Source organism: Epithele typhae (assembly GCF_022376455.1).
Source record: "Epithele typhae strain CBS 203.58 chromosome Unknown BXZ73scaffold_5, whole genome shotgun sequence".
Lineage (NCBI taxonomy): Eukaryota > Fungi > Basidiomycota > Agaricomycetes > Polyporales > Epitheliaceae > Epithele > Epithele typhae.
The window spans coordinates 459267-485109 of NW_025954196.1; the positions used below are offsets into that span (position 1 = coordinate 459267).

Here is a 25843-nt window from a genome sequence, read left to right on the forward strand (position 1 = left end):
AGTTGCCGTTCACGATTTAGCAGCGGGCTTGCGAGGCCTTTGAACATGACCGTTCTATCCGTTCGTCTTGTCGAATTCTAAACACATGACTCGAGCTTATCTCGTTTGGCGCAGCTCGATGATACGTGCGCATCATTACAGCGGCCTCGCACCGCGGCCCTCGGCCCTCGGGTGCATTCAGGTATGCGACCACGTAACACCCTCTTATTCGTATCCTGAACCAAGTACCCGTGCAGCTATGCAGTCAAGCGCAACTTCGCTTGATGTGTTGTGGTCAACCGTTATACACCGTGCACGATTCCGATTGGTGTTCGGACATGAATTGCAGCCACACCGGTATGGGGGTATAGCATTTGCGTAGGTCTCCATTTCGGAGCTATCTATCTCTTCACGAGCTAACTGGCTGGCTTCCGCACCCGCGTACAGCGCTTTGAGCGCTTGCTTCATTCTCTTGCTTCAATTTCAGAAGCCGAATCGTGTGCCGATGCGCCCCCCTCCACTCCACCAGTCACTTTGTTCAGTCGTGCATGGTAGTACTTAATGGATCTTCATGTGAAGAATCACGGTGTATGAACGATGGAACCTTCACAGACATTCAAGCCCTTATTTCCCCATCATCAGGACCGTCGCTCTCCTTGTCGTCCACAGGAGACTTCACCCACAAGTGGACCCGCTTCCCGTCGAATAGTTCTCCAATTCTATGTAAACGCACTGTCAGCACTCAAGCAGTATACCAGAGGCGCCGCGCTCACTTCTGTAGGGTGTAGCCTCGCGTTTCGACGATCACGAAGTATATCAGGATGCCGGTTACGACGAGAATTGCGGTGCTGCGGTGCTTCAGTACAAGCCATACAAAGACAGGTCGGAGCGACTCACTAGAACCGGTACAACTTCCACCCGATCGACCGCACTGCTCAGTGGATCAGTAAAGTAGTGCAGGTGGAATGAGGTCGGATGAAATGCAGACTCACTTGCGACCGGATTCGCGTATGCACTGAACACAGACAGCGCGTTGACAGTCAGCGACTAGACCATCATCCCCTTTCCGCGCATACTTCGGCCGGGTACGTGAAGAAGATAGAGGAGCAGGATAAGAAGAAGGCCCCGTTGTAGACCCACACCATCGCGACGGCGGCGACCCCAGCGCTTTTGCTGCCCGTCTGTTCATAAACGGCGGTGGATAGGATGAGGCCGACATTTGTACAGAAGACAGCGATCCACGTCCCGAGGAGCCGGGGGCGGCGGTTGATGATTTGGGTGAGCCAGAGACCAACGAAAGCGTGAACTATCGTACAGAATCAGCGATACCATGGAGATTTAACACTTGCCTCGGTTTCTGTACCAAGGCTGAAGTAGAGTGAGTATAGCGTGGTCATGGTGATGCAAGATCAAACCAAGATACCAAGTGAGAGTCATTGTTGGGGATTTCTCTGAAGGCTTAAGCTTCTTTGGCAGTACCAGTGCGCTGAGGCGACATCGCGGTGGCCGAGACAATATTCGAGACAAGGCAGTGAGCCGAAGAAAAGCTGCGAGAGACTTCATCGTGGGGCCACTCTTGTAATAGGGAGGGGGAAAAGCCCAGATGCCGGCATCCCGCCTATGTTTGTTATCTCGCTCGAAGGACGCGTGAGCAAAGACGCACTCCAGATCCCGCCCTCACAAGCGCCCTCACAAGCGCAAAATGCGTGATATGACGCGTGACTGACGCGTTACGACACGCGTCTTCTCGCTCGTCACGCTCCAGCACGTCCACTGCCGGTGCCAGTAGCTAAGACGCGTCAACGGCCCTGACTTTTACCTTCTCCTCCTCCCTCCCTCTCGCGTTCCGACATGGCAGTTGTCCATGTAAACTCTGCTCACGGCCCAGGAACTACTTCTCTTGCCTTCTCCCTTGACGGATTGTAAGCCACTTCTCTTGCAACTTCTCCGAATACTTACCCTCCTGTCCCAGACGCGTCTACACCGGCGGTGCTGACAGTTTGGTCCGGTTATGGGACGCGGAGAAAGGAGAGGACCAGGAACCACCAAGCGCTGCCGAGGCGGCCGATGAGATCAGTACACTGGCACCTGCGGTACGTGTGTAGCATCCGCCGTGCTCTCTTCACTCGCTCACTTCGTACGAGTAGACTGGCTGCTGGCTCTCTGGCAGCAAGGATGGCGACGTCAGACGATACAAGAATCTGGCACCTGGCTCCGAGTCGACACCCATTTTTACCGGTCTTGTTGCAAGCGCAAAAGGAGTTGCGATCCGATGTGTTGCGGTGGATCCTAAGGGACAGAGGGTCGCAGTCACCTCAGAGTGAGTTATGGCGTCACGGCAAGCTTTGCTGTCGTTCTGATAGAGTCCCGGTTTCTTCAGTGAACCCAATATAAAACTCGTGGACCTCGACGATATCACGAAAGTCGTCATACTCGAAGGCCACACCAAAGCAGTTCGAAGGGCAACCTGGCATCCATCTGGAGCTCTCCTCGTATGTTCTATCACGTTCTCTAGCGTTCCCGTCTCTCAATCCCCATAAGACTACTACTGGTGCAGATGGCAAGATCATTGTGTGGGATGTCTCAGGGAACGACGCGAAAGAAGAGAAGGTGATCGAGGGCTTGGCCCCCTCGGTCTCAGACACAGAGTAAGTTTCGCAGCCATTGTGCAAGTCTTCCATATTTATGCGCGTCTTCTAGGTCGGAAGAGTTTGGACACGACTGCTCCGCGGTATGGCATACATCAGGACAATATTTCTTCACCGCAACTCGCACGCATGGTGAGTACGAATGGTGGATTTCTGCCGTATGGCATCTCATACTTCCGCAGAGATTGCCACGGTCTTACGAAGCAATTGGTCCAAGTCCTCCACATTGTCGGATGATGCTTGCACCGGTGCGATTACCGCACTTACACTGTCGAAGAACGGGGTGTACCTGGCAGCCGCGTCCAAGTCTGGCATTTTCATTTGGGCAACACAGACCAAGCAGATGCTCATTCGGTACGTATCCCCTACCCACACACGTCTGCATCGAGGACTCAGAAATTCGATAGATACCAGGGCTCGCTGACCTCGCCAATCAACCAAATGCTCTTCTCCCCCACCAAGAATCTTCTCGTCTGGGTAGATTCTTCCGGTGACTTGACCCGCTGGCGAGACCCTATCCCTTCATCGCGCCCTGACCCGGTCAAGTTGAGCGCGGGTACCACTACTATGGGAATTGTCGTGAAACGGAGGGGCACCCCAACGTTGTTCGACGATGACGCCGATGTAGCAGCCGCGGGCTCAGCAAATGAGAAACATGTGGAGTTTGACGACGACTTAGGCATCGACCTGGACAACGACGATTGGGTATTGGACGACACTGACGGAGGGCTAAATGATGATGACGGGGAAGCAAGACGTCTGGCCTCCGAAGGAGGTGTCAGAGAAATGGGTATGAATATCCATCGGTCAGTCATCCGTGACTCCTGCTGAAGTCTTGCGCAGTCAGCGTGACCAAAGCTCAGACTGCTTTCCAAACCGGCTCAACGCCAATGGACAACAAGAAGCGCTATCTTGGTAGGGATAGTTGAATTCAGCGATTAAGTTACCTCTCAGTTCTTGCCTCCGATAGCCTACAACATGGTTGGTGTCATCGAAGTGACCGACCAAGATACTCACCACATCGTCAACGTCGAATTCCACGATCGGTCTGCACGGAAAAGCTATCACTTTACCGATCATTTCCGCTACGACATTGCCTCCCTCGGTGAGCGCAACATTTCATCGCTTCGAACTCGTGTGCTGACAGGCGCTAGGTGAACGTGGCGCACTCTACGCCTGTCAACCTGAGACCGGGCACCCCGCCCATGTCATCTACAAGCCTTATGGTTCATGGGCCTCCCAGTCGGAATGGACCTACGAGCTACCGAAGGGCGTGCGAGTACTGGGAGTTGCTGCCGGTGGAACTCCACCGTCCAAGTCATTGCGAGACAGGAATGACGTCGACATCGGAGGCCAGGGCAACGTCGTAATTTCTACCAGTGACGGCGAGCTCATCTTCTTGAGCGGGAGCGGCATCGAGCGCACCTGTCTCAGCATACCCGGTGACTTCGTCACGATGGTGGCTGGCAGCGAATGGGTTTTTGTCGTCACGCGTGATGGCAGCACTACGATGGACGGTATGTAACGCACTCTTTGTCAATCTTTCTGTTCAAGACTGACTCTGCTTTCCTCAGGATCACAGAACTTGATGAGTAGACTGATCAAGTTCGACGATTTCTGCATACTGCAACAAGGTATTCTCCCAATCCCCAAGCGGCATACACTGAAATGGGTTGGTGTAACGGAGGAAGGGGTGAGTGGCCTACAATCGAACTTGGTCGCGATAGTAATGAAATAATTCGCTTGCAGGCTCCAGCCATTTACGATTCCGCTGGCATACTCAATACTATGCCCCGCTTCCGCATACCACTCTCTGCGACGTGGATGCGAGTACTGGATACAAACCGACTGGAACGGCGCGAGGGCAAGGACGAGTCTTACTGGCCTGTAGGCGTCGTGGGTGAGAACTTCATGTGTTTAATCCTGAAGGGTCGGCAAGTACATCCATCTTTCCCTCGGCCTCTCATCCAAGACCTGCCAATCCGGTTGCCCTTCAAGCGAACAGAGCCCAAGGAGGCACCGCTAGAGGAACAGTGAGTTGGCTTTGTCCTAGACTTGGCAGGGGTATCTGACGAGGACCGCAGGTTCGCGCGCGAAAGCATGCTTCTCGACATTATTCGCGACGGCCTCGGTGAAGAGCTCACCTCCGACTCTCTCACCTCCCGCGAGCTCGCACTCGACAAGGTCCTCATCCAGCTCATCCAGCACGCCTGCAAGACCGACCGCCTTGCCCGCGCCCTCGACCTCACGCGCATGCTCCACCTCCTCCCCTCCTTCGACTCCGCGATCAAGATCGCCGGCTTCTACCACCTCATCGGCCTCCAGGAGAAGATGGAGATCCTCAAGGAGGACCGCCAGGATGACGACCGCCTCGAGGGCCTCCGCGAGCGCCGCCGCCAGCTCGCCGGCGACTTCGCGCCCGTCCCCGCGCTCCGCCTCCCTGGGGCCGGAGCCTCGGGGCAAGGGTCGAGCAAGCCGAAACCGTTCCAGGACTTTCGCCCGCCGCCCGCGCTGCACCGTCCCGGGCTGGAGCGTGCGCGCGCGGCGGAGGTGCCGTCGCAGATGTCTGAGGACAGCACCGTCTTCGGGCCGTCGTTCGCGGACAACACCCAGACGCAGGATAGTGATTGGTCGTCACCCGACGGCAAGCGGAAGCGCGCCGCGGACGACGAGGGCGCTGCCACTGAGGTTGATGCCGGCGCGAAGCGTCGCGCGTTCGCCCCGGAGTCCGCCTCGACCACGTTGAAACCCGCCGCCAGTGAGTGCTCGGGTTTTGGTGCCCGGTGGTGCGGGTTGTGTCGTGCTGACGTGTCGCTGTTACTTTTGTCCCGCAGGGAGTAACCCCTTCGCCCGTAAGCCGGGCGCAGACAACGGTCGGAACCCGTTCTCTCGGAGCGCGGATGCGAACAAGTCGCTGCACAAGAGCGAGAGCTTTTTCACGAAAGTCGACGCTGCGGAAGCCGACAAAGGCAAACGTACGTGATGGTCTCCCGAATCTATGGGACGTTCACGTCTAACGAACTTGATGTATAGGCTCCGCGCCAGCGAAAGGCAAAGGGAAGGAGAAGAAAGAGATCGGCCGTCAGACAACGCTCTTCGGTCTTCCGCCCGGTCAGACTGTAGAGAAGAAGGCGGCCGGGCGGAAGAAGAAGGCCGGCACTCCTGCAGAGGACTCGCAAGAGTCAGAGTTGAAGACCCAGGCAACTGATGAGCCACAAACAGACGTCGCGATGGAGGACTCTCAGGCAGACACCTTGTCTGGGGGCGACACGCAACTGGAAGAGCCCACTCGGCTGGTGAATGGGCAGGCTGAGAATGACGAGGTCATTGAATGGCCTGACTCCCCTGAGCCTAATGGGAAACAGCTCGAGGTAGAGGCAGATTGATCATGCATTCAGCTCAGCAAGCGGATCTATCTATCGTATTGTCCATATGTATTATGTTGAATTGGTTGCCCTGGAAATCTTGTTATGCGCATTCGCTATAAACACAATACCCTCTGGGCTATTGTATTGCAGAACAAGCCCGCTTGATTACATACGGTCGATCCGGTCGGGCGGTGGAGTCGACGTAAACCGAGGTTGCATAGCGAATCAGTGTTGTTTGCCGAAAAGCAAGAAAAACGACGATCACAATATAGAATCATATCACCCATCCATAATAATGGATAAGCTCTGGATGAGTGTACTGTAAGTGCAACTGCCCGCATGGACATGGAAGAGATCATACCTGGGGCTTGAACGGCCAGTTATGGAATGCTCGCAAGATCAAAGCCCAATCGGATGCGTTCAACTCTGAGATGTTCTTGGTGACATTGACTCGCTCGTGGCGTGGCAACATGGTATCTGTCAGAGTGCTGACCAGACTGGAGGCGCCAGGGGCAAGGGAGCTGCAGACAACGATTAAAGGAGCGTCAAGTCAAGAAAGGTATCGCGTACTTCAAGGCATCCTTGAGTAGAGTATTCCTCGTAACGAAAAGTCTTCGGAGGACGTAGTCCCATTCTTCCATGGCGCCCGGTGTAATAATCTGGGCCCACCAGGTGAGCGGGAGCAAAGCTGAGCGTGATGAATCTCAAAGACTGACCTGATCTACGTATGGAATCGATGTAAAAGCGTGCATAGGCTTTCCCATAGTTTTCGAGGATTTCCGTGCTGGAGGATAGAAACAATCATCCCAGGGCCCCAGTCGCCTGCTGTCAACGGCCGCAGTTATTTCACAGGAGAGTTCTGCGATGACGCCCAACTTGCAACGCAAGCGGGAACCCATTGGTGAAGTCAGACGCTGAAACGCATGTTCCGTGGTTAATTGAATAGAGCATCAGCGTGGTTATCACATACGTTCCAGATTTGTTGACTTGTAATGAAGCTCATGGGGACACGGCCGTATTGGAACAGCCACGAACGCTCCGGCACTGTACGGCACAACTGGGAAATCAGCTGTTCCCCGGATACAGTGTGTGGTAATTGGGCGATGAACTGCAAGTCGGATGCTGCGGCCACGTATTCAACACTGCGACAAGGTCAGACTAGGATAAGAAGACTCACTTCCAGATTCCCATGGCACTGATTGGACGTCTTGCAATAAACCCCGTTCCTCGATATTAGAGTAGGTGTCCCAGACGTGTCCGCTTAGAGGAAGAACAGTTACACGCGAGTCTAATTCTTCAAGAGGCTAGGATGTTAAGTGAGCCAAGACCGTATGCTAAGCAGACAACTTACTTTCAAATACTTGAGGAAGTGAGGGAGTGGTTCTACTATAATGAGCTTTCGTAGCGTTGACGGGGGATGCTTTAGCAGAGCGCGGGAGAGAACACCCGGCCCTACCATCATTAGGTTTTTAAGCGCAGTGTCGAACGGAGGTTCGACGCACCTGGGAAAGCCTCTATGACCACTTTGCCCTCGCCACTGTGGCCTGGTGTCGCCTTGAGAAATGCAGTTGCAATTTCGTCAGCCATGTCGGCATTCTTGATAGTCACCGCATCTCGGGTAACAACAGTGTTGAAAGGGAATTGTGTCCGCCATTGCGCGAGCGGAGGAAGCTCGAGGTTGTCCGGCGCGGTCGCAAACTTCCGACAGGGAGAACATGGGCGGACCACGACACGCTGAGCAAGGATGCGCAGCATATCCTCAGGGTAGTGTGCAAAGCAGGAAGTTTGGACACCGAGAGGGTGGGTGACCGTCAAGGCGAGGCTTTCGGGGCGGAAGAACGACGCGACCGCCCCAGTCTCGTCACGTTGGCGCGCACCCAAAGTTGTGACCGAATGTGACGGACGCGTCCGTAACGGACCGCGTCTTGCAGTGTTGATGCTCCGCGCGAAGCTTGTGTGCACTTCAACGACCACCAGGTCCTTCGACCGGTTTCCGGTCTTCCCTCTCCGCCGCTCACCACTTAGAGGGTGGTCTCTTTTGTACTATCCTCGCGCTCCCTCCGTTTGAGCATCATTGCCGTGATACCACCGAGGTGCTCAGCATGTACATCAAGACCCTCACCATCCAGGGGTTCAAGTCCTGTAAGTAGACTCAGGTATGCACGACGGCTTCATTTCTGATATTTGTGTCAGACCGCGACCAAACCCAGATCGAGCCATTCTCTCCTAGGCACAATGTCGTGGTAGGGCGGAATGGGTCAGGAAAGAGTAATTTCTTCGCCGGTGAGCAGGCTTCCAGTAAACGTTGCGCTCAAGGGCTGAAAATTTCGGTTCAGCCATTCGGTTTGTCTTGTCGGATGCGTACACATCCATGTCTCGAGAGGAAAGGCAAGCCCTCCTGCATGAAGGCGTCTCCACCACCCAGACACTGTCGGCCTTTGGTATGTCATACCGGTGTCACCTTCATGCCGTCCGTTCACATTGTCACCGACCAATGCAGTGGAGATTATCTTCGATAACTCCGACAATCGCTTCCCTACAGGCCGAGAGGATGTAATACTTCGTCGTACCATCGGTCTGAAGAAGGATGAATACAGTCTGGACAAGAAGAGCGCCAGCAAAGCCGACGTCATGAACCTCTTGGAAAGCGCAGGGTTTAGTAAGAGCAACCCCTATTACATTGTGCCGCAAGGACGAGTGCGTTTAGATCTTTTGAGGCCCCATGCTCGTCCGACTGACAGCTTCATAGATCACGGCCCTCACAAACGCCAAAGATCATGAACGGCTTGCGCTCCTGAAGGAGGTCGCAGGAACCAAGGTTTACGAGCAGCGACGAGCGGAGTCTCTGAGGATCATGGCCGAGACCGACGCGAAACGCGCGAAGATTGGCGAACTCCTCGAGTATATCGACACGAGACTCACAGAACTTGAAGAGGAGAAGGAAGAGCTAAAGGAATTCCAAGAGAAGGACAAAGAGCGGCGGTGTCTCGAGTATGCTCTGCACCAACGGGAACTTGAGGAAGTCGGGGCGACGCTAGAAGAGATTGAAGAGGAGAGGAGAGGAGAGGTGCACAGTGCCAATGTCAGGCGAGAGCAGTTCAACGACCGTGAGAAGCAGCTGCAGGTGAGTGCTTTCCACACCCCCTCTGCGAGATCTTGAACTCACTAGGCTCGATCAGAACTTCGAAAGGTCCATTACTCAGCTGCGAACGACTTCGACGACACTCAATCTCACTCGTCAGGGTGCCCAGTCGGAACTTACAGATCTCATTCGTGCACGTACTGAGCTCGAATGCACACTCGATGATCTTAGACTTGCAGCGGAGCGTGCTGGCGGAAGGCGGGAGGGCCTCGAAGCTGAGTTGGCCAGCATAGAGACGACTATCACTCAGAAGCAGCACGAGCTGGCCGCCCTTATACCCGACTGGGATCGTATCCGTGCCTCCGAGGCCAACGAGAAGCAGCAGCTCGATCGTGCCCGTGCGCAACTGGATGCTCTCTACGCCAAACGAAGACGACTTGACAAGTTTCGCACGAAAGCCGAGCGAGATCGTTACCTGAAGGCAGAGATTGCGGGAATGGAGCAGTTCCGGAAGACGCAGGCGGCGGCTCTTGTGAACCTCGAGCAGGACCTCGCTAGAGCACACCAGTCGCTAGCAGAGGTCAATGAAGGCATCCAAGCGACCCAGGCCAAGTCGGAAGATGGTCGAACGCAAGTCCGGGAAATTGGTGAGAGGATCGCTGCCCTAAAGGATGAGCAAGCGGAGAAAACGGAGCGGAGAAAGGAGCTATGGCGAGAGGACGCGAAGCTCGAGTCTTTGGTGACACAAGCCGCAGACGAGCTGCGAGGTGCGGATCGGTCTCTGGCTGGTATGATGGACAAGGTATGTTCTCCATCTTAGAGCACTCGCTGCGATCCTGAACCAGCAACAGGATACTGGGAACGGTCTTCGGGCGATCGATCGTATCGTGGCCAACTCGCCGAACTTCGACGGTGTTTACGGTCCACTGTACCGACTGTTCGAAATCACGGACGACAAGTTCAACACCGCTGTCGAACTTACCGCGGGAAACAGGTATGTGCTGTTGGACCGTGTTCTCGCGTCAGCACGGTGCTTACACTCCTCCAGTCTTTTCCATGTGGTCGTCGACACAGATGAAACAGCTTCACGCGTACTCGACATCATGATGCGCGAGAAGAACGGCCGGGTGACTTTCATGCCCTTGAACCGTCTGAAGCCCAAGATTCCCAACGTCCCGAATGCACAGGACGCCATCCCTCTCATGGAGAAGCTCCGTTTCGACCCTAATCACCTTAAGGCGTTCCAACAAGTGTTCGGTAAGACCTGCGTCTGCCGCGACCTCACTATCGCCTCCGCCTATGTCAAGTCGCACAACATCAACACAATCACCCTCGACGGCGACAAGGTCGATCGCAAGGGTGCCCTCACTGGCGGCTACCACGACGTCCGCCGGTCCCGTATCGAGGCGATCCGCAACGTCACCGTCTGGCGCGCCAAGTTCGCAGAGAACGACGCCCGCCTGAAGGAGGTCAAGCAGACGATCGCGACGCTCGAACAGCAGATCACCAAGCTCGCAGGTGACATCCAGGTGCAGACCGCGCGCCAGAACCAGGCGCGGGCGGTGCGCGAGAGCGTTGGGGAGGAGGTCGCGGCGCTCTTGCGGGAGAAGGAGCGCCAGACGTCGCGTATCGCCCGGCTCGAAGGCGAGATCGAGGACTTGCGCTCGGAGCTGGGCGGGCTCGACGCGAAGATCGAGGGCTTCAAGACTGAGCTGCGAAGCCCGATGACGCAGAATCTTACCAGCGAGGAAGAGGACCTCATCGAAAGCCTCGGTCTCGAGCTGGAGCACCTTCAGAAGACCGTGGTGGAGCTCGGCAAGGAGAAGAACGAGATTGGGGGCCGGAAGAACTTGCTGGAGATCGAGCTTAACGAGGGGCTGATGCGTCGGAGAGAGGAGCTACGGTTAAAGATCGAAGGCCTCGGAGCTTCTGAAGCTGGAGATGCGAGCTCGGAGGACACACTCACCGCAAAAACCCGAGAACTGAAAGCTCTCAACAACTCCATCGACTCGCTGGAGAAGAAGATCGCGGACACGGACAAGGACATTGAGAAGACCAATAGCCAGCTGCAGGCTCAACGTCAAGAACTTGAGAAGGTGCAAACGCAGCAAGCCGAAGACGTCCGTGGTATCTCGAGGCAACAGAAGAACACGGAGCGGTACCTCGCCAAGCGTCAGATGCTCCTCAATCGCAAGGACGAGTGCAACCGGAGTATCCGAGACCTTGGAGTGTTGCCGGAAGAAGCATTCGAGAAGTACACCAGCGAAAAGTTGGATAGGGTACGTTCCTCTTCAACACCGCGCACGACTCTGGCTCATGGCTTCACTCCAACAGCTTGTGAAGAAGCTTCATGCAATCAACGAAGGCTTGAAGAAGTTCGCCCACGTGAACAAGAAGGCCTTTGAGCAGTACAACAACTTCACCAAGCAACGCGACCAGCTTATCCAGCGCCGAGAGGACCTTGACAAGTCGGCGGAATCTATCCAAGACCTCGTCAATGTGCTTGACCAGCGCAAGGACGAAGCCATTGAACGCACCTTCAAGCAGGTGGCCAGCAACTTCGAAGAGGTCTTTGAGAAGCTGGTTCCAGCAGGTCGTGGGCGACTCGTCATTCAGAGGCGGATAGACCAGGTATGTGACTATGATAATCCATATCGTTCTCTGCTCATCGTTCGACCTAGGACGAGGAAGATGCCGACGAAGTTGATGAGACGCAGCAGAGCACGATCGACAACTACACTGGCGTCTCGATACGAGTATGCGCTGATGTCCTCGTCCTGGCTGAGCGACACTAACTGGCTATCAGGTCTCGTTCAACTCCAAAGTCGACGAAGGTTTGCGGATTCAACAGCTGTCTGGTGGACAAAAGTCTCTCGTTGCCCTTGCAACAGTCTTCGCTATTCAGAAATGCGACCCTGCGCCATTTTATCTATTCGACGAAGTAAGTTGGCCCCGCGCCGTAGGCTTGTGCCTCAGGCTCACAACTATTGTCAGATCGACGCCAACCTCGACGCCCAATACCGAACGGCAGTCACAGGTAAGGTCACTTCCCGGCGCTTCTTACTCGTAGACTAACGAGATCCCCCGTAGCCATGATCCACGAGCTCTCTGCCACGGCTCAGTTCATCACCACCACTTTCCGTCCCGAGATGTTGGCGACTGCAGACAAGTTCTATGGTGTCATGTTTAACGCCCAAAAGATTAGTACCATTCGAGCCATCAAGCGCGAGGAGGCGATGGAGTTCGTCGAGCAGGAAGCGCAAGCTCAGTGATACCCTGTATAGACCTGTTGTTGACTCCCAGTCCACGTCGATTGTCATCTGCTCTGTTCGCTATCGTTGTATCATTGTACCACCAGGATTGTATCACTATGATTAGAACCATCATAATGTGGCGCATTTACCAGGATGGCAGTACGACCAAACGACTTAAATATCTTGCATTTGCCCTTGACACAAGTGACGAGGGCGGACCAGTGGCGGACTGCGCCGCGGTGCGCATGCGTCAAGCGCGTCGCAGTGGACGCGTCTCGGCTCTCTGTCCCCGACCGCCTCATCCTCATCTCGAGACTGCTCGTCCATCGAGCACCATCCTTTCTGTGTACTTGCTGCGCAGCCCGTCGTCTCTTCTCCTAGCCTCCTACCGCGGCCCTGCTCGCTTCAATGCCTCACACCACTCGAGGTTCTCCCAAGCGGAAACGCCTCCGACGATACTTCTCCGCCTCTGCCGCTACTGGCGCACGCTGGAACCCCAAGCTCCTTGCTGTTCCCGGGGGCTCTTCTTCGTCCCAGCCGCGCAAACGGAGCGCATCTGTCTCCAGTGACGAGACCTTCGACTTTCCGCCCGACCACACTCAAGATAACTTCCAGCCCGATGAGTACGTGTATAATGAAGCTGCCCACGCCTTCTCCTCGCGCAATATCCATCCCGAGCCCACCCCACAACGCCAACCGTTGACCTATGCGTCTCTGCCTCCCACTCCGATCTCGCCTTCTCCGCCCCTTCAGCCCACCCTTACAGCCCCTCTTCCTTCGTTCCCGAGTCTTGACTCCATCCACGAGCCTCCTTTTTCAATATGGGACTATCTACGGGAAGAGATTCTGGCTACCGACTTCGACTCTCACCAGGAGCTCAAATGGGAACGAGTGGGAAACTTCCTCCGAATGCCCATTGCGCTCGAGAAGGTTGTAGCCATACCTGGTCCTGTAACTTAGCAGACAAACTCAATATATCTTCTTCCTTAGATCTTCTTCTTCGGCTTCATCGTTTGCCTCGACTCTTTCATGTACACCTTCACCATCCTCCCCATTCGCTTCGTCCTTGCCGCCTGGCGACTCTCCCTCAATACCTTCTCCTGCAGTGCACCAGCCCTTCCTCCGTCCCAAAAGGCAGACCTGTTGCGTGCTCTGCTGCTTGTCCTCTCTGTCGTTGTCCTTGCTCCGTTGACGGATGCCAGCAAGCTCTACCACTTTATTCGGGGCCAGGAGACCATCAAGCTCTATGTCATCTTCAATGCGCTCGAGGTGAGCCGCAGTAGTCCGACTAGCGCCCAAGGATGCTAAATGTCGCCTCTGACAAGATCGCCGATCGTCTTTGCGCCTCAATAGGCCAGGACGTGATAGACTGTCTCTTCTCCCGATCGAACCTTGAAGCTATTTCCCATAGAAAGCGCCCCACGTCGCAATTGCTCTGGACCTTCGTCTACTTCATGCTCGCCTTGGTCTACACAGGTGAGTGGCATTCAGCCTGTTCAGTATTCGTTGTTTGAACCATGCCATCCAAAGTGTCACACGCCCTTGTCCTCATGTATCAGATGATTTCACTGAACGTAGCAGTAAACTCCTACGACCATGCACTCCTCACTCTTTTGGTGTCCAATCAATTCGTCGAGATCAAGGGCAGCGTATTCAAGAAGTTTGAAAAAGATAACCTCTTCCAGATCACATGTGCAGGTCCGTACTCATTCTCCCCACAAAGAGAAGATAGCTCACAACAGTGTTCAGATATCGTGGAACGTTTCACCCTCGTTCTCATGTTGATTGTTGTCGCCTTCCGCAACCTCATAGAACTCTCGGGGTCTACCTTTACTTTCGGTGAAGGTTTCGCCTTGCCCACGAGCTTTGGCTGGTTCCGCGGAAACAACGTTGTGTGGACCATCTCATACGTACATATCTCTTGCTCTTGTCTCCGCACCCTGGACACTCACCGAACCTTTCCAGCCTGTACTTACGGTCATGGTCTCAGAAACTCTGGTGGACTGGCTTAAGCATGCCTTTATCACCAAGTTCAACCACATCCGGCCCTCAGTGTACGAACGCTACACCGACGTGCTCTGTCGTGACCTCGCAAGCGGGAGCGCGGTCGGTCGCCGTGGGGCTCGCAAGGCAGTTCTCCCCTCTCAGTGACCCGCTCGTTCCCAAGCTCATTATCTGCTCGCAGCACACCTACGTTGACCAGTCCCCTCTGGTCGCTCGGCGTTTGGGCTTCGCGTCCCTGCCCCTCGCCGTGCATGCGATCCTCATCGGCTACCAGTCCGTGGCGCTCCTTATTTCCATGCACGCCGACGAGTCCCCGCTCTGGACGCGCCCGTGGAATGAGTACACGCCGAACGACTGGACGAACTTCGCCAAATGGGCCGCCCTCGCCGTCCTCTGTTGGGGCTGGTGCGTCTGCCCGCTTCTCTCCTCACGTTTCTGCTAACCCCACGGACGCCAGCTTCCTCGTCCTCAAGATCATGCTCGGCGTCCAGCTCGTCACGTACGCCACTCGCCGGCGCGCCGGCATGGAGGCGCGCGAGGACGTAGACAAGATCAACGACTTTGGGCGCGATCCGATTGGGGAGGGCAAGGAAGAGAAGGTGCGTCTTCGGTGGGCTTGGCCTTTGTTCATCGGTCGCTTACGGCTCGACTGCGCCAGAGGTACAACAAGGAGCTCAAGGGGCTCCTCGACAGCACACGCGACGACGCGAGCCCCGTACCCGACATTGGCGAGCGCAAGCCGGGCGACCCCGGGGGAAAGAAGAAGCGGCTGCAGCTCGACGAGATTACGCGCTTCACGATGGTCAAGCGCATCTGGTGATCTCGCTCCGCCGCTCATGTACTGCAGTTGCGATGCGCATGCCCGTCACGACGTATAATGATGACCTTCCGTACCCTTGTGCACACATACAACGCTCGGATAGAATAACGCCATTGATAAGGGCGCAACTACATCGTACACAATCCACACAAGAGTGGGCTGCTAGCGATACAAGAGATACAGGGGAAATAGTACAAGGAGTGTGTGTGGCGCGATGGCGCAGATGGAACCTATGCTACAACATTATAACAACGGAGAATCATGAGGGCAAATATGCGAAGCTCTAACGGTGGGGAGGATGATCTAGGATCAACAACTAGAAGACGTAACGGGGTGAAGGAGTGTGCGGTGGACTCAGAGGACTCCAGGCCCTTGCTGAGAACGTAACGGTGAAGACGAACCGGGAAGTCGAATGCCGAATGCGCAGAGAAAAATGGAGAAGCCGGAAGTGCTCGTCTAGTTCTGTTTCTTCGAATGCGCAGCCGCTGCGTCTGGTTCGAGACCTCCCGCTGCCGCTTGTCGCGCGCTGCCTCGAAGCCGCGCCGCGCCGCCTGCATGGAGCCGGCGGGCTGAACCGGGTGGGATCCGTGCGCGTGGTCCGCGGACGACGACGGGGTGCGATAGTGTCCCTGGGCCGCACCGGCGTGCGCACGGCCGTCGCGCGACGGCCGAGTGTCGTGGGCGCAGGCCTGGCGGGGCGGGCATGGGCACGCTCGGGCCGTAGCTGGGGTAAATGACCTGCGCGCGGCACGACGCGCCGCGCGCGAGGAGCAGCGCCGGCTCTTCGACGCGCACCGCATGCGGGCGCGCGCTGTCCTTGATGAGCACGCACGCCGCCGCGGGCAGCGGGCGCTGCGGCGGGAGCACCCGCTCGCGTGCGTGTGCGTGCCCGCGCCGCTCGTGTTCCTCGGAGCGGCGCGGGGTCGGGAGCCGCTGCGGGTTGTCGAAGTGTTCAACGGACCGCTCGCTCGGCTGGCGCTGACGGTGCATCGTGGGGTGCGCAGGCAGCGCGGGGACGTGCCCGTCCGCGGGCGAGGGCCCGCTGGAGGACATCGGGGAGGACTTGACTGTCCGCAGCTTCGGGTCGGGATCGTGCGCCCTCTCCTTCTCCTTCTCTTTCTCCTTCTCCCTCCCCCTCTCCCTCTCCCGCTCCAGCTCCCGCTCCCGCTCCCGCCCACGCGTCTGCGCGGGCTCCGCGTTGAGGGTCGAGTCCGCGGATGGGTCGCGTGAATGCGCGCGACGGTGCATGGGGGGCAGTTCGGCCTCGCTTGCGGAAGACGAGCGGCGGATAGCGCCGCTTCGTCGCACCGTCACCTGTGTCTCAAGCGGTGGCTCGGCGGCGGGGGCGCGGTACTGCGCGTGCGCCTGGTGCGACGGGGCCTTGGGACGCTCTCTGTGCTTGCGGGCGGGGCGGGCTGTTGCCGGTGGGGGAAGGTTGGTCTTGCGCGGGTTGAGGGGCTGGAGGGTTGCTGCGCACTCGAAGGTGCTGTCTTGGGACGGGCTGCGCCAGTGTGCGGGACGGGTGTATGGGGCGAAAGGGTCGTACCGCACGTCCTTACACGGGGGATCGGGCGGCAGGTCATCTTGTCCGCTACCTTTTCTTGTGCCGCTGGAGTGGTCTGGGAACGGCACGGTGCTTGTGCGGCGACCATCGTCCAGAGCGAGTGCACGAGGACGCTCGGGCCTCCGAGAGGTATTCATGCTCCGGGTTACCCGCTCCTCGACTTCCCTGCTTGTGTGATCGCGTACGACAGGTGATCGGCCGTCCATGCTAGGACGACGGATGGGAGGGCTGATCCTTGCGCCCCGCGTCCATTCCACACGTTGAGTTCGTCGAATGGTTTAACGTGCGGGAAATGGATGTCCTCTTTGGAGACTTTCTGACGCGATGTCTGCCGGCTCAGGGAGGGCAGAATATTGGGTTTATGCCTCTTGTTCTTCTTGTCGTCGTCAAAGAAAGATTCACCATCCTGCTTCGTGGGACGTGAAGTGAACGCATCCCTAGTGGAGACGTATATCAATATGGCATCCAGTCAACGGCCGATGCGGGCACTAACCGAAGGGAGCCGGAAAGTTTGCGAATTCGCTGCATTGCGGTGCGATCCCCGAAGGGATGGCTTGCGAGGGAAGATCGAGAGTGGGCCCGGGTCGGGTTTGTGGGTATATTTATGCTTGAGGGAAACAGGTCGAGTGGCGAGGAGGGTGTCGCTGGTGCTTCTGGACAGGAGGCCGAGACTCTCTTCGACACTCAGCCCTGCCACTGTGGTCGAGTGGCTTGGGCTTTGCGCACGTCTGCCAGCGGTAGCTATCGCAGAGACTTAAGCGATGTGGCGGCAAGCCGTCAAAGCAGTGGTCTGACCTTATATGTGGTCGCTTGCGCCTATGTCGCTTGGTTCATCCTGGAAGGAGTGGCTCAGCTGGAAAGAGCACTAAGGAGAGCGCTAACCATTCTGACCAAAGCAGAGTAGAGAGGACCATCAAAAGGGTCATTGTGGAATGCGCTCAGGGGTGCTTTGTTGATCTTGAGATCGAATGGGCCCAGTCGCCGCGAAACATGCGCTCACAAAGACGTATGTCGGGCAAATCATAATGACACGCTGCAATCTGATCAGACCGTCATAGTGTGTTCTCGGTGATCAGCAGACATACCTATATGCATCCCGTAAACCCGTCAAGTAAACGGACCGGGGACAAGTCTGTACTCTGTAGACTGACCACAAGCCGTGACAAGCGAGGGCAAGCACCGGCACCGGTACAGTTCGGATCTCGGATTGAGATCATGGTCAGATTTTCTTGCATGTGTGTCATGGCTTGGGCTAATGGTGGTCGAGAGCAACTGTGCTGCTTGGAAGTTGGACGTTGGACGTTCAAGAACTTCAAGCTTCAAGCTTCAAGCTTCAAGTTTGAGTTTACGGAACTTTCCGCATCCGGGTCTAGACGCGCAGAGCGTGGGAGCTGGCCGGCGCGGTGACGAACATGTCCGATTTGTGCGCACTCTTGCCCCCGAGGCTGCGCGTGCTGACCACTCTCGTCCTCTACCGGGCCCCAAAGTGGCAGCGGGCGCAGTCAAGATTGACGTGTCGACAGGTGAGATTCTCGCTTGCTCACGAACGTTGCCCGTCGTTCACGCCCTCATCGCTCGCACCCTGACGCAGAGACATCGAACATCCGGTCCAAGCTCTTCATAATGCATAACAATCCAGACATTCACAAGATCCACCTCTCTCATGTTCGTCATCAGTTGCTCCATGCCTGATTCTCTGTACGCCATTTCTTCGCTTCTCTCTGTTTCGGGTCTCCGCAAGCCCCGTACTTGTGCTGTCTAACCAATGCTGTACCCCGTTCCTTGCCAAGACGGCCCGTGAGTCCCGTTCTCCGGTTGCGTGTAAGCTAAACGTCCGATTTGCGCGCTGTATTAGGTTGCCCATCATGCTCACGATCACCGTGCTGACGCCGAAACATCATCTCGAATAGCCGCTTGTTGTACCGCGGTCCTAGTTGGATGGCATACGCGACAACGATCCCTCGCCCGCGAACTTTGCCGTAACCTCCTCCTTGCGGTATAAAACCTGCCTGGTCCGGGCCCTTTTATCCTCATCCCACTCCCCTTCTGCAGTGGTCGACTGCTCTCCGCTCTCTTTCATCTTCACCTTCTCCGTCGACTGCCCCTTTTTCAGACCCGTTCGACATGAAGTCTTCTGTCACCGTCTTCGCTTCGGCCCTCTCAAACCTCATCCTAGCTGCTTTTACCGACGCTGCCATCATCGAGATCGATATCTTCAATGCTCCAGGTCGTCACTCCCCCTCCCCAGAGGCGGCACAGTCCTCCCGCCTCCTTCTGTCGTCGGTAATTGCGAAGGGTTTCGAACAGGACGGGTAAGTACCCATTTCGTTCTCGCTGCTTTTACCCTCGCTCACTCGACGCCGTTCCGGCCTCAGCACACCCGGCTTCACTCCTTCACTCACGTCCAACAACAACTTCATCAACTTTTGCGCCCTCTACCCCAAGATGAACATCACCAACGGCAGGCTCATCAACGAGGGCTCCTGCAACCAGACCCCGATGGGCCTCCTCGCCTCGATCGACAACATGCCGTCCGTCAAGTTCGTCTACCCAAAGAACGGCGGCACGGTCGCCCCCAACACCAACTTCACCGTCCAAATGGCGGTCCGCCACCTCACCACCGGCTGGGCCTCGAATGCGCTCACGAACTTCTACGCCGCGCCGCAGACGCTTGACGCCGCCACGAACGACATTCAGGGCCACTCGCACGTCGTCATTGACCGCCTCCCGGCCCTCGACTCGACGGCGCCGACGGACCCGAAGAATGACTTTGTGTTCTTCGCCGCGCTCGGCGAGCCCGCCAAGGACGGCATCCTTTCCGTCACCGTGGGGGGCGGCCTGCCGATGGGGACGTACCGCATGGCGTCTGTCAACGTGGCGACGAACCACCAGCCGGTGCTCGTCGCACCCGCTCAGCACGGTGCTCTCGACGATATGGTTTAGTGAGTACCCGGCCCGTCACTTCCATGTACTTTCCCATTCTGACGGCGCGGACCTCCCTAGCTTCACTGTCGCCTGATGGTATCTGGCAATCTCGGGCTATGGGCCGAGTTTAATGCGATGATGATATATCGCGATCGTAAATTATTAACCTTTGCTGTTGGACACTTCCTATACTATTTGGTTTCTATTAAACCGACTGAGTTCACCATGCTCGACAAGTGCATGCTCCCCCGAGATCGCCTGCCAACTCCTGTTTTCAGCTGCAAGCTCTGTGCACCTCCTTACGTAGATACTGCCGCGCCACTTTGATGCTACGTGAGTCTGAATCAATTGTGATCTAGTGCTACACAACTCATATCTCCCTTCTGCTTCATCCATGGATACAGAGTTTACATTTTCACCTCTTCGTTGATGCTTGAGGGGTCGATGCCAAAGTAGCCCCTTTCCGGTGGCAAGACGCCTTCTCTGCATATTTGGGTGCCTCGTATATCTCCAGTCCCCTTTCTCGCGAGACTGGCCTAACTTCGACCATCATGAAGTACACATTCTACTTCCTCCCGTGCTATTGCATTTTCTTGCTGACCGCGTATCTTCTCATCGCGGTATGTGCCGTCTTTCTCTCATAGCATGCCACGAAACTCACCAGGGACTTGTTAGGCATCTATATCAGCGGAAACCCCGTCATTCCTCAACGTTGGGAGCCTTCGTTTCGGAGTGTTCGGGTACACCGGTTCGTCAAAGCGCATCGGATGGTCTTTCCCTACCGAATTGGCGTAAGTGTTCCGCCGCGTCTCCCCGCAGAGGCCGTCCTCATCGCGCACCCTACTACAGAGATGGTGCTCTCAACGGGCACTTTTTCCGTCGCCTCACCCCTGCCCTGGTCCTCATCCCCCTGAGTACGCACGCCTCCTACCGTCCCTTCGGTTGTTCTCACCGCCGCCCAGGTGCTGCATTGGCAGGCGCCGCTGCCCTCTCCGGTACCATCGGCATGGTCTTCCTCCCGATGTGGGAGATACTGCACCAGCGGAGCCCGCTGGGCAGCTTCGCCGCCACGGGAATCATCCTCATGGCCGCCTTCTCCCTCCTCGCCTTCCCCATCGCCCTCGTCGCCTGGATCCTCGAGATGATCCTCTTCGGCGTCGCGCGCCAGCGCCTCCGCAGCCACGGCGTCGACGCCGCGTGGGGGAACGCGAACTGGATGGTGCTCGGGGCGCTCTTCACCCTCCTCGTCGGGCTGGCGACCTTCGCGTTCGCTGTCGCTCTGTCGATGGTCTGCGACGGGTGCTGCGGAAGCGACCGGGACTTGGAGCCTGGTGTGACGATCATCGACAACGCCGTGAATGGTCCGCCGGACGTGTTCACCGTTCGTCTCGAGGATAACGGACAAATTGTGACGACTCGGCGGAACGGGCCGGTGGACGGAGGCGACGATCCGAAGGCGCAGGATGATGGGTCCTCGAAGGGCGATCGCAAGTCTACGGACAGCAGCGACTCTACGGTCGTTGACTGTGGTTACACAAAAGGATAGTGGGACGGGCGTACGGTAGCATAGGGCCCGGACGTCACCGAGTGGTCAACTTGTAGGACAGCGGGCAGGCTCAAGCGCTCATCACCGACGGTCGTCCACAAGTACTGCCAGTAGTTGGCACGACTAGGCTGTACGGATAATTCATCCTGGTACACACGCCCTCGGTTATGCCAAGACGTGAACGTACTTGGAATGCAGAACTGCCAGGGCCATGAAAGCATCGCCAGGCCGGGCCGGCTGAGTGGGCGGCTAGTTTTCCCGAGGCTGCGTTAACGCCTTCTGCCCACCTCCGCCACTGCCGCTACGTCTAGGCGTCTACATTCGGTCTCAAGCTCTGTGTCTCCATCAGCGGTCACTTCTGCTCACGAGACGGTGCCAGCGTTTGAAGATCGCAGGACGGCCGTCTCGAACGCCACCACTATGTGGAATATCTATCTGCCGTGTCTTCTGCCGTCGACACCTCAAACTTCAAAGCTTCACATAACGTCCTGGATCGCTTGCCACCCGGTGTGCTGTCGCTCTGGACATACTGCTCATTCCATCTCCCCCGTCGACCGACCGCCTAACATCAGAGTTCTCCATTCTGCGACTATCAAGACCGACTGCGCCACTCACTGAACCTAATAAGACAACTTATTGGCGCCACTGGAGACCCGATGCGAATGTCAACTGAAAGCCTCAACACAGCGAATAGTACCCAGGCTCCGGATGCGTAGGGAGGCAGCTTCCTTTTTCGGATAAGACATCGTCAACTGCGCGCGTCCAGATCCGTATGAAGGACACAGCTGTCGGCGCCCACAAACCCTGCCTTCTCGGGCGCTGTCATTGTGTTTCCGGTTTCCTATTATCTGGCATCGGCACTGACCTGTTCCTTCAACCACTCGGTATGCGACAGGCCACTGCCATTTGCAATTGTCATCGAAACATATATACACCCAAGTCTCTCCACCCTGCCCACGGTGTCAGCCCTACCGTCTCCTACTCCCTCCGCTCTCCGCCTCCCGTGCCCGTGCCACACTATGGATCGTACGAGCTTCTATATGGCTGTCCCCGGTCTCGTTTTTACACTTGTGGCGTTCATTTTACTCGTCATCGTGAGTCGAATGCCCCGGTAGCGTTCATACATTACACCGCGACGTGCTCACCGTTCCCTTCTGAAGGCTTCGGCGACGCCCCCGACGTCGAACGTCTCCTCGTTCCTCGACGTGGGCGGAGACCTCCACTTCGGAGTGTTTGGGTACACCGGCTCCCCCAAGACCGTCGGGTGGCACTTTCCCGCCGCAGTGGCGTAAGCATCCTGCATTCTCGCGCGTACCCTCACGCCCTCACACCTTGAGCAGAGACGACTACCTCAACCAAGACGTCTTCCATGACCTCACTCACGCCCTCGTTCTCGTACCCGTCTGTACGTGCAATTCCCTGGCACCGCATGCTCCCCCCCTCACCAAGTGCTCCTCCCCTTTCCAGGTGCGAGTCTGGCCGGCGCCGCCTTCCTCATCAACCTGTTAGGCGCGACATGCGCCGGTTGGGTGGCCACCGCGTTCGCGTCGATCTTGTCCACGATCGCCTTTGCCATCCTCGAGATTGCCTTCATCCTCGAGATGGTCCTTTTTGGCCTTGCGCGAAGCCACTTGCGCGAGCGCGGCGTGGACGCCACGCTGGGGAACGCCAACTGGATTGTGCTTTCGGCGGGGCTCATTCTCGGCTTTTCTGTAACCCTCGGCTGGCTTGCCACTTGCTGCCAGGGAGTGCGGCGAGAGATCAACCGTGGTGACCGGTGGTAGAGAGTTACGCGGAGGCTTCTGTGGACGGTCACCTGCGGTGGAAGTGACGGACATGATGTAGCGCTCTCACGAAGGACAATTTCTGGCCTTTTTTGTTTCCGGTGCTGCGTGGATTCTGTCGTGCCATAGTACACATACTACTAGTTCGGCTTGGGTTTGGTGGCTCAACTCGTCTGCACGTGGTGAACAGAGGCAGGGTCACGCGAGAGGGAAGCTCTCGCCAACGGTACCTACCGCGTCAGCGGCCTCGAATCGATTTTTCAAGATCTCAGCTAGATCTCACTGCGGTACTACTGGAGTGCACGCTCGGAGGTGCATCATCAGCAAAGGGCGTATCTTCTTGTCACGCATCGCGGGGTCTGACCGCGCTCGGCGCTTCCTGATAAGGGCATACCGTCTTTTGTCTGCTAGACAGCTGATGGTAATACATGGCAATCAATTGTCTGCTCTACTATTGCTTGCAGAGCATGGCATACGGAAGATGGACCAACGCCCGCAAGACGATAGTTTGACATGTATGATAACGTATGGTGAGATGGGAATACTGGTTGGCACATTATATATATTGCACACTCCTATCGTGCATTCCGCATGGCTCGCGAGCGCGCGGTCGAGCATGCGCACGGGCGGGCAATGGGGCCGTGGCCGTCGGCGCGCTGGCCCAGACGTCGACGAAGGTGAGGGTCGGGTGGGGCGGGAGGCGGTCCGCGTCCGAGACGTCGTTCTCGCGGCCCTCGAAGACGAGGTGGCGGAGGCGGGGGAAGAGGTGAGCGCGGAGCACGCCCGCCTGGACGCGCGTGACGAGCGGGAGGACGAGCGCCGTGGCGGCGTGTCGGGCGTGCCGTCGGTGTGCGTGGAGGCGGCGGTCGAGGCGTGCCGCATGGGGCGAGTCGGGGCGGGGGCGGTCGAGGCGGTCGACATCGTACGCCTTTGAGAGGTCGAGCTCGACGAGCTCGGGCAGGGAGAAGGGCTCGCGGCCGGTGGGGTGGTCGACGTTGTTCGCGAGCGTGCGGAAGTGGGCGAAGTGGGCGAGGACGTGGAGCGCGTCGTCCGGAATCGAAGGCTGAGCACGGCTTGAGCTGCCTGGAGGGCGCTGTTGGCTGCGCGCTCTGCTGATTCCGGACAACGCACCCAGAAGCGCCGCATCGCGATAGGCATGCATAGTTTTAAATACTTTGTTAGGGTGGTGGTAAAAGCGGAGGCCCATGATAGATGGAGGTGGGGGCCATTGCGCGCGTTCAGCGCCTGTGCAGACAATAAGACGCGTCGGCGCGGGCTGCGCGTCTACTGAACGCCTCCCGCAACCGCCATCATCACTCCTGGTGCCACTCGCCTCACAGTCAGGTATATGAAGAGCACATACCTGGTGCGACATCTCCATCCCCATTTCCTCCTCTCATTTGATCACGATCTTCCCCAGCCTTATGCAACGCCCGGGGTGAGTCGGACACGGCCACAGGTCCCACCACACCCCGGGTGGCAGGTGGCTCAGAGAATGGGATCAGGCGCACACCGGTACGTAGCCCAGTCATGCGAATGTGTCTATCTGAGGTCCAATCACGCGATCAGGCTACCCTTGGTGCCTCCAGTCGGACTCACAGCAAGCGCCCCGTTCCGGCTCATGTCCCGCCCCTGCCGCTCCAATGCAGCCGCTTCGTCGCGCCGATGGTCCTCGTCGCCCCCTCTTCTTGCACCCGGATAAGTACGTCTTATTCTATATCTCTTTGTGTTGATGAATGACTAGTCGCTCAGTTACTGCCAGAAAGTCCTTGATGCGAAAATCGAGACTTTCGAGGCCAAAAATTACTTTACTGCAATGTAGAACCTCTGTGAGGTCGACCCGACCAGGCCACGGGCTCGAAAAGGGCTCCTCAAGGGCGAGTTGATACTCAAGGTAAGCGTCAGGTTTGTACCATACGACTCAATTAACAGTTACATATTGTTACCAGGCTTACTGGCAAGGCCTTGTACGGCAACCCGACGGCTGCGATCCGCGGCGATGCCGGCGGGTTTCTCACTCGGAAGCAGCCGGGCCAGAAGTCCGTCGCCGAGAAGACCAACGTGGATGCCGACAGCTTCACGCTGTACTCCGTCGTCGCTACAGCAGCGCTGGTGAGCTCCTCGGCGACTTCGTGTGGCGTTTGCTGATGTGTATTGCGTCAGGTTCGCTTCTACGTAACAAGTGAGCCAACCTGGAGCGACACCGATGGGCGCTGGGACGTCAACGATTTCGTCAACGGTTTACTCAAGTCAATGCGGCAGAAGCCCAACTGGGCTATGAAGCTGAGGTCTTGGTGAGTCAAGTGAGTATCGCTTTTCCGTGCAGTCTCACTGCTCATCGAGACGTCGACTGACTTATACTACCTCAGAGAGCTTTTTGGGAACGGCCACGAAAAGTGTGCAGTCCGTCCCCCGACCACTGCAGGCGATCAGATGCTTGAAGAGAGCGACAACGAAGCGGAGACCTGCGACATCGATGAGCCTTTCGGCGACGCGTCGGGCGGCAAGGATTGAACGGTATTTATTGCATGCGCTTATCTCCGGCAGCACTCACTCATCGTCTCGTCTTACAGACTCCGATGGGCGTTCAAAGTGCGGAAAGCTCGCGATTGAATTTTGTTCTTGCGTCTCCATACCTCCAGTAGTCTCGTACTATATCTGTCATTATCTGATAGCTTCTTCTGAATGATTACTGTGTGTTTTAATCGACCACTATCCAGCCTGTGTGTGCTACAAGATGCGATCTTACATGCCAACCTATGACAACGGTCTAAAATCATTGCGTCAGATTACCATGTCCCGCCTTGTGTATGATCGGACAACTACCATGCGTGCAGCCAGGTATTGCCATCGTCTCCCTCGTGTATTG

The 25843-nt window shown here is 56.8% G+C and overlaps 10 protein-coding genes across 10 annotated transcripts; 7 read left to right on the forward strand and 3 right to left on the reverse strand.

Moving 5' to 3' along the window:
- Positions 1–595: 595 nt before the first annotated feature.
- On the reverse strand, positions 596–1376 carry BXZ73DRAFT_97691 (uncharacterized protein; the record flags this gene model as incomplete). The annotated part of the gene is made up of 6 exons (XM_048027453.1): positions 596–698; positions 753–827; positions 877–910; positions 972–994; positions 1069–1285; positions 1343–1376. The coding sequence occupies 6 exons, from the start codon at positions 1374–1376 to the stop codon at positions 596–598; spliced, it is 486 nt and encodes a 161-aa protein (XP_047881533.1).
- Positions 1377–1582: 206 nt separating this feature from the next.
- On the forward strand, positions 1583–6013 carry BXZ73DRAFT_87916 (uncharacterized protein; the record flags this gene model as incomplete). Its single annotated transcript, XM_048024767.1, has 17 exons — positions 1583–1601; positions 1838–1901; positions 1952–2072; positions 2127–2299; positions 2360–2471; positions 2521–2627; positions 2680–2759; positions 2810–2981; positions 3035–3417; positions 3471–3542; positions 3598–3732; positions 3782–4144; positions 4202–4320; positions 4377–4660; positions 4712–5385; positions 5462–5602; positions 5661–6013. 17 exons carry the CDS (start codon positions 1583–1585, stop codon positions 6011–6013), a joined length of 3372 nt encoding a protein of 1123 aa, XP_047881534.1.
- Positions 6014–6269: 256 nt separating this feature from the next.
- BXZ73DRAFT_74563 (S-adenosyl-L-methionine-dependent methyltransferase) lies at positions 6270–7750 on the reverse strand (the record flags this gene model as incomplete). The annotated part of the gene is made up of 8 exons (XM_048022046.1): positions 6270–6326; positions 6357–6516; positions 6566–6654; positions 6712–6909; positions 6966–7117; positions 7173–7299; positions 7347–7381; positions 7498–7750. 8 exons carry the CDS (start codon positions 7748–7750, stop codon positions 6270–6272), a joined length of 1071 nt encoding a protein of 356 aa, XP_047881535.1.
- A 347-nt stretch (positions 7751–8097) lies between these two features.
- Positions 8098–12349, forward strand: BXZ73DRAFT_41171 (structural maintenance of chromosome protein 3; the record flags this gene model as incomplete). Its single annotated transcript, XM_048018721.1, has 13 exons — positions 8098–8137; positions 8189–8278; positions 8332–8436; positions 8496–8692; positions 8745–9119; positions 9175–9879; positions 9929–10071; positions 10126–11356; positions 11412–11708; positions 11759–11833; positions 11884–12018; positions 12072–12114; positions 12168–12349. 13 exons carry the CDS (start codon positions 8098–8100, stop codon positions 12347–12349), a joined length of 3618 nt encoding a protein of 1205 aa, XP_047881536.1.
- A 390-nt stretch (positions 12350–12739) lies between these two features.
- Positions 12740–15155, forward strand: BXZ73DRAFT_87918 (eukaryotic membrane protein family-domain-containing protein; the record flags this gene model as incomplete). Its single annotated transcript, XM_048024768.1, has 9 exons — positions 12740–13261; positions 13322–13600; positions 13657–13807; positions 13862–14029; positions 14081–14241; positions 14297–14461; positions 14517–14740; positions 14793–14934; positions 14994–15155. The coding sequence occupies 9 exons, from the start codon at positions 12740–12742 to the stop codon at positions 15153–15155; spliced, it is 1974 nt and encodes a 657-aa protein (XP_047881537.1).
- Positions 15156–15385: 230 nt separating this feature from the next.
- BXZ73DRAFT_97695 (uncharacterized protein) lies at positions 15386–17247 on the reverse strand (the record flags this gene model as incomplete). The annotated part of the gene is made up of 4 exons (XM_048027454.1): positions 15386–15844; positions 15894–16839; positions 16905–17156; positions 17213–17247. The coding sequence occupies 4 exons, from the start codon at positions 17245–17247 to the stop codon at positions 15386–15388; spliced, it is 1692 nt and encodes a 563-aa protein (XP_047881538.1).
- A 1596-nt stretch (positions 17248–18843) lies between these two features.
- Positions 18844–19662, forward strand: BXZ73DRAFT_41333 (uncharacterized protein; the record flags this gene model as incomplete). Its single annotated transcript, XM_048018752.1, has 2 exons — positions 18844–19031; positions 19095–19662. 2 exons carry the CDS (start codon positions 18844–18846, stop codon positions 19660–19662), a joined length of 756 nt encoding a protein of 251 aa, XP_047881539.1.
- A 533-nt stretch (positions 19663–20195) lies between these two features.
- BXZ73DRAFT_74567 (uncharacterized protein) lies at positions 20196–21190 on the forward strand (the record flags this gene model as incomplete). The annotated part of the gene is made up of 4 exons (XM_048022047.1): positions 20196–20264; positions 20320–20435; positions 20494–20558; positions 20607–21190. The coding sequence occupies 4 exons, from the start codon at positions 20196–20198 to the stop codon at positions 21188–21190; spliced, it is 834 nt and encodes a 277-aa protein (XP_047881540.1).
- A 1040-nt stretch (positions 21191–22230) lies between these two features.
- BXZ73DRAFT_74568 (pali-domain-containing protein) lies at positions 22231–22974 on the forward strand (the record flags this gene model as incomplete). The annotated part of the gene is made up of 4 exons (XM_048022048.1): positions 22231–22284; positions 22351–22478; positions 22531–22595; positions 22658–22974. 4 exons carry the CDS (start codon positions 22231–22233, stop codon positions 22972–22974), a joined length of 564 nt encoding a protein of 187 aa, XP_047881541.1.
- A 1643-nt stretch (positions 22975–24617) lies between these two features.
- Positions 24618–25272, forward strand: BXZ73DRAFT_74570 (uncharacterized protein; the record flags this gene model as incomplete). Its single annotated transcript, XM_048022049.1, has 5 exons — positions 24618–24676; positions 24727–24792; positions 24823–24879; positions 24924–25086; positions 25138–25272. 5 exons carry the CDS (start codon positions 24618–24620, stop codon positions 25270–25272), a joined length of 480 nt encoding a protein of 159 aa, XP_047881542.1.
- Between the last annotated feature and the right edge of the window lie 571 nt (positions 25273–25843).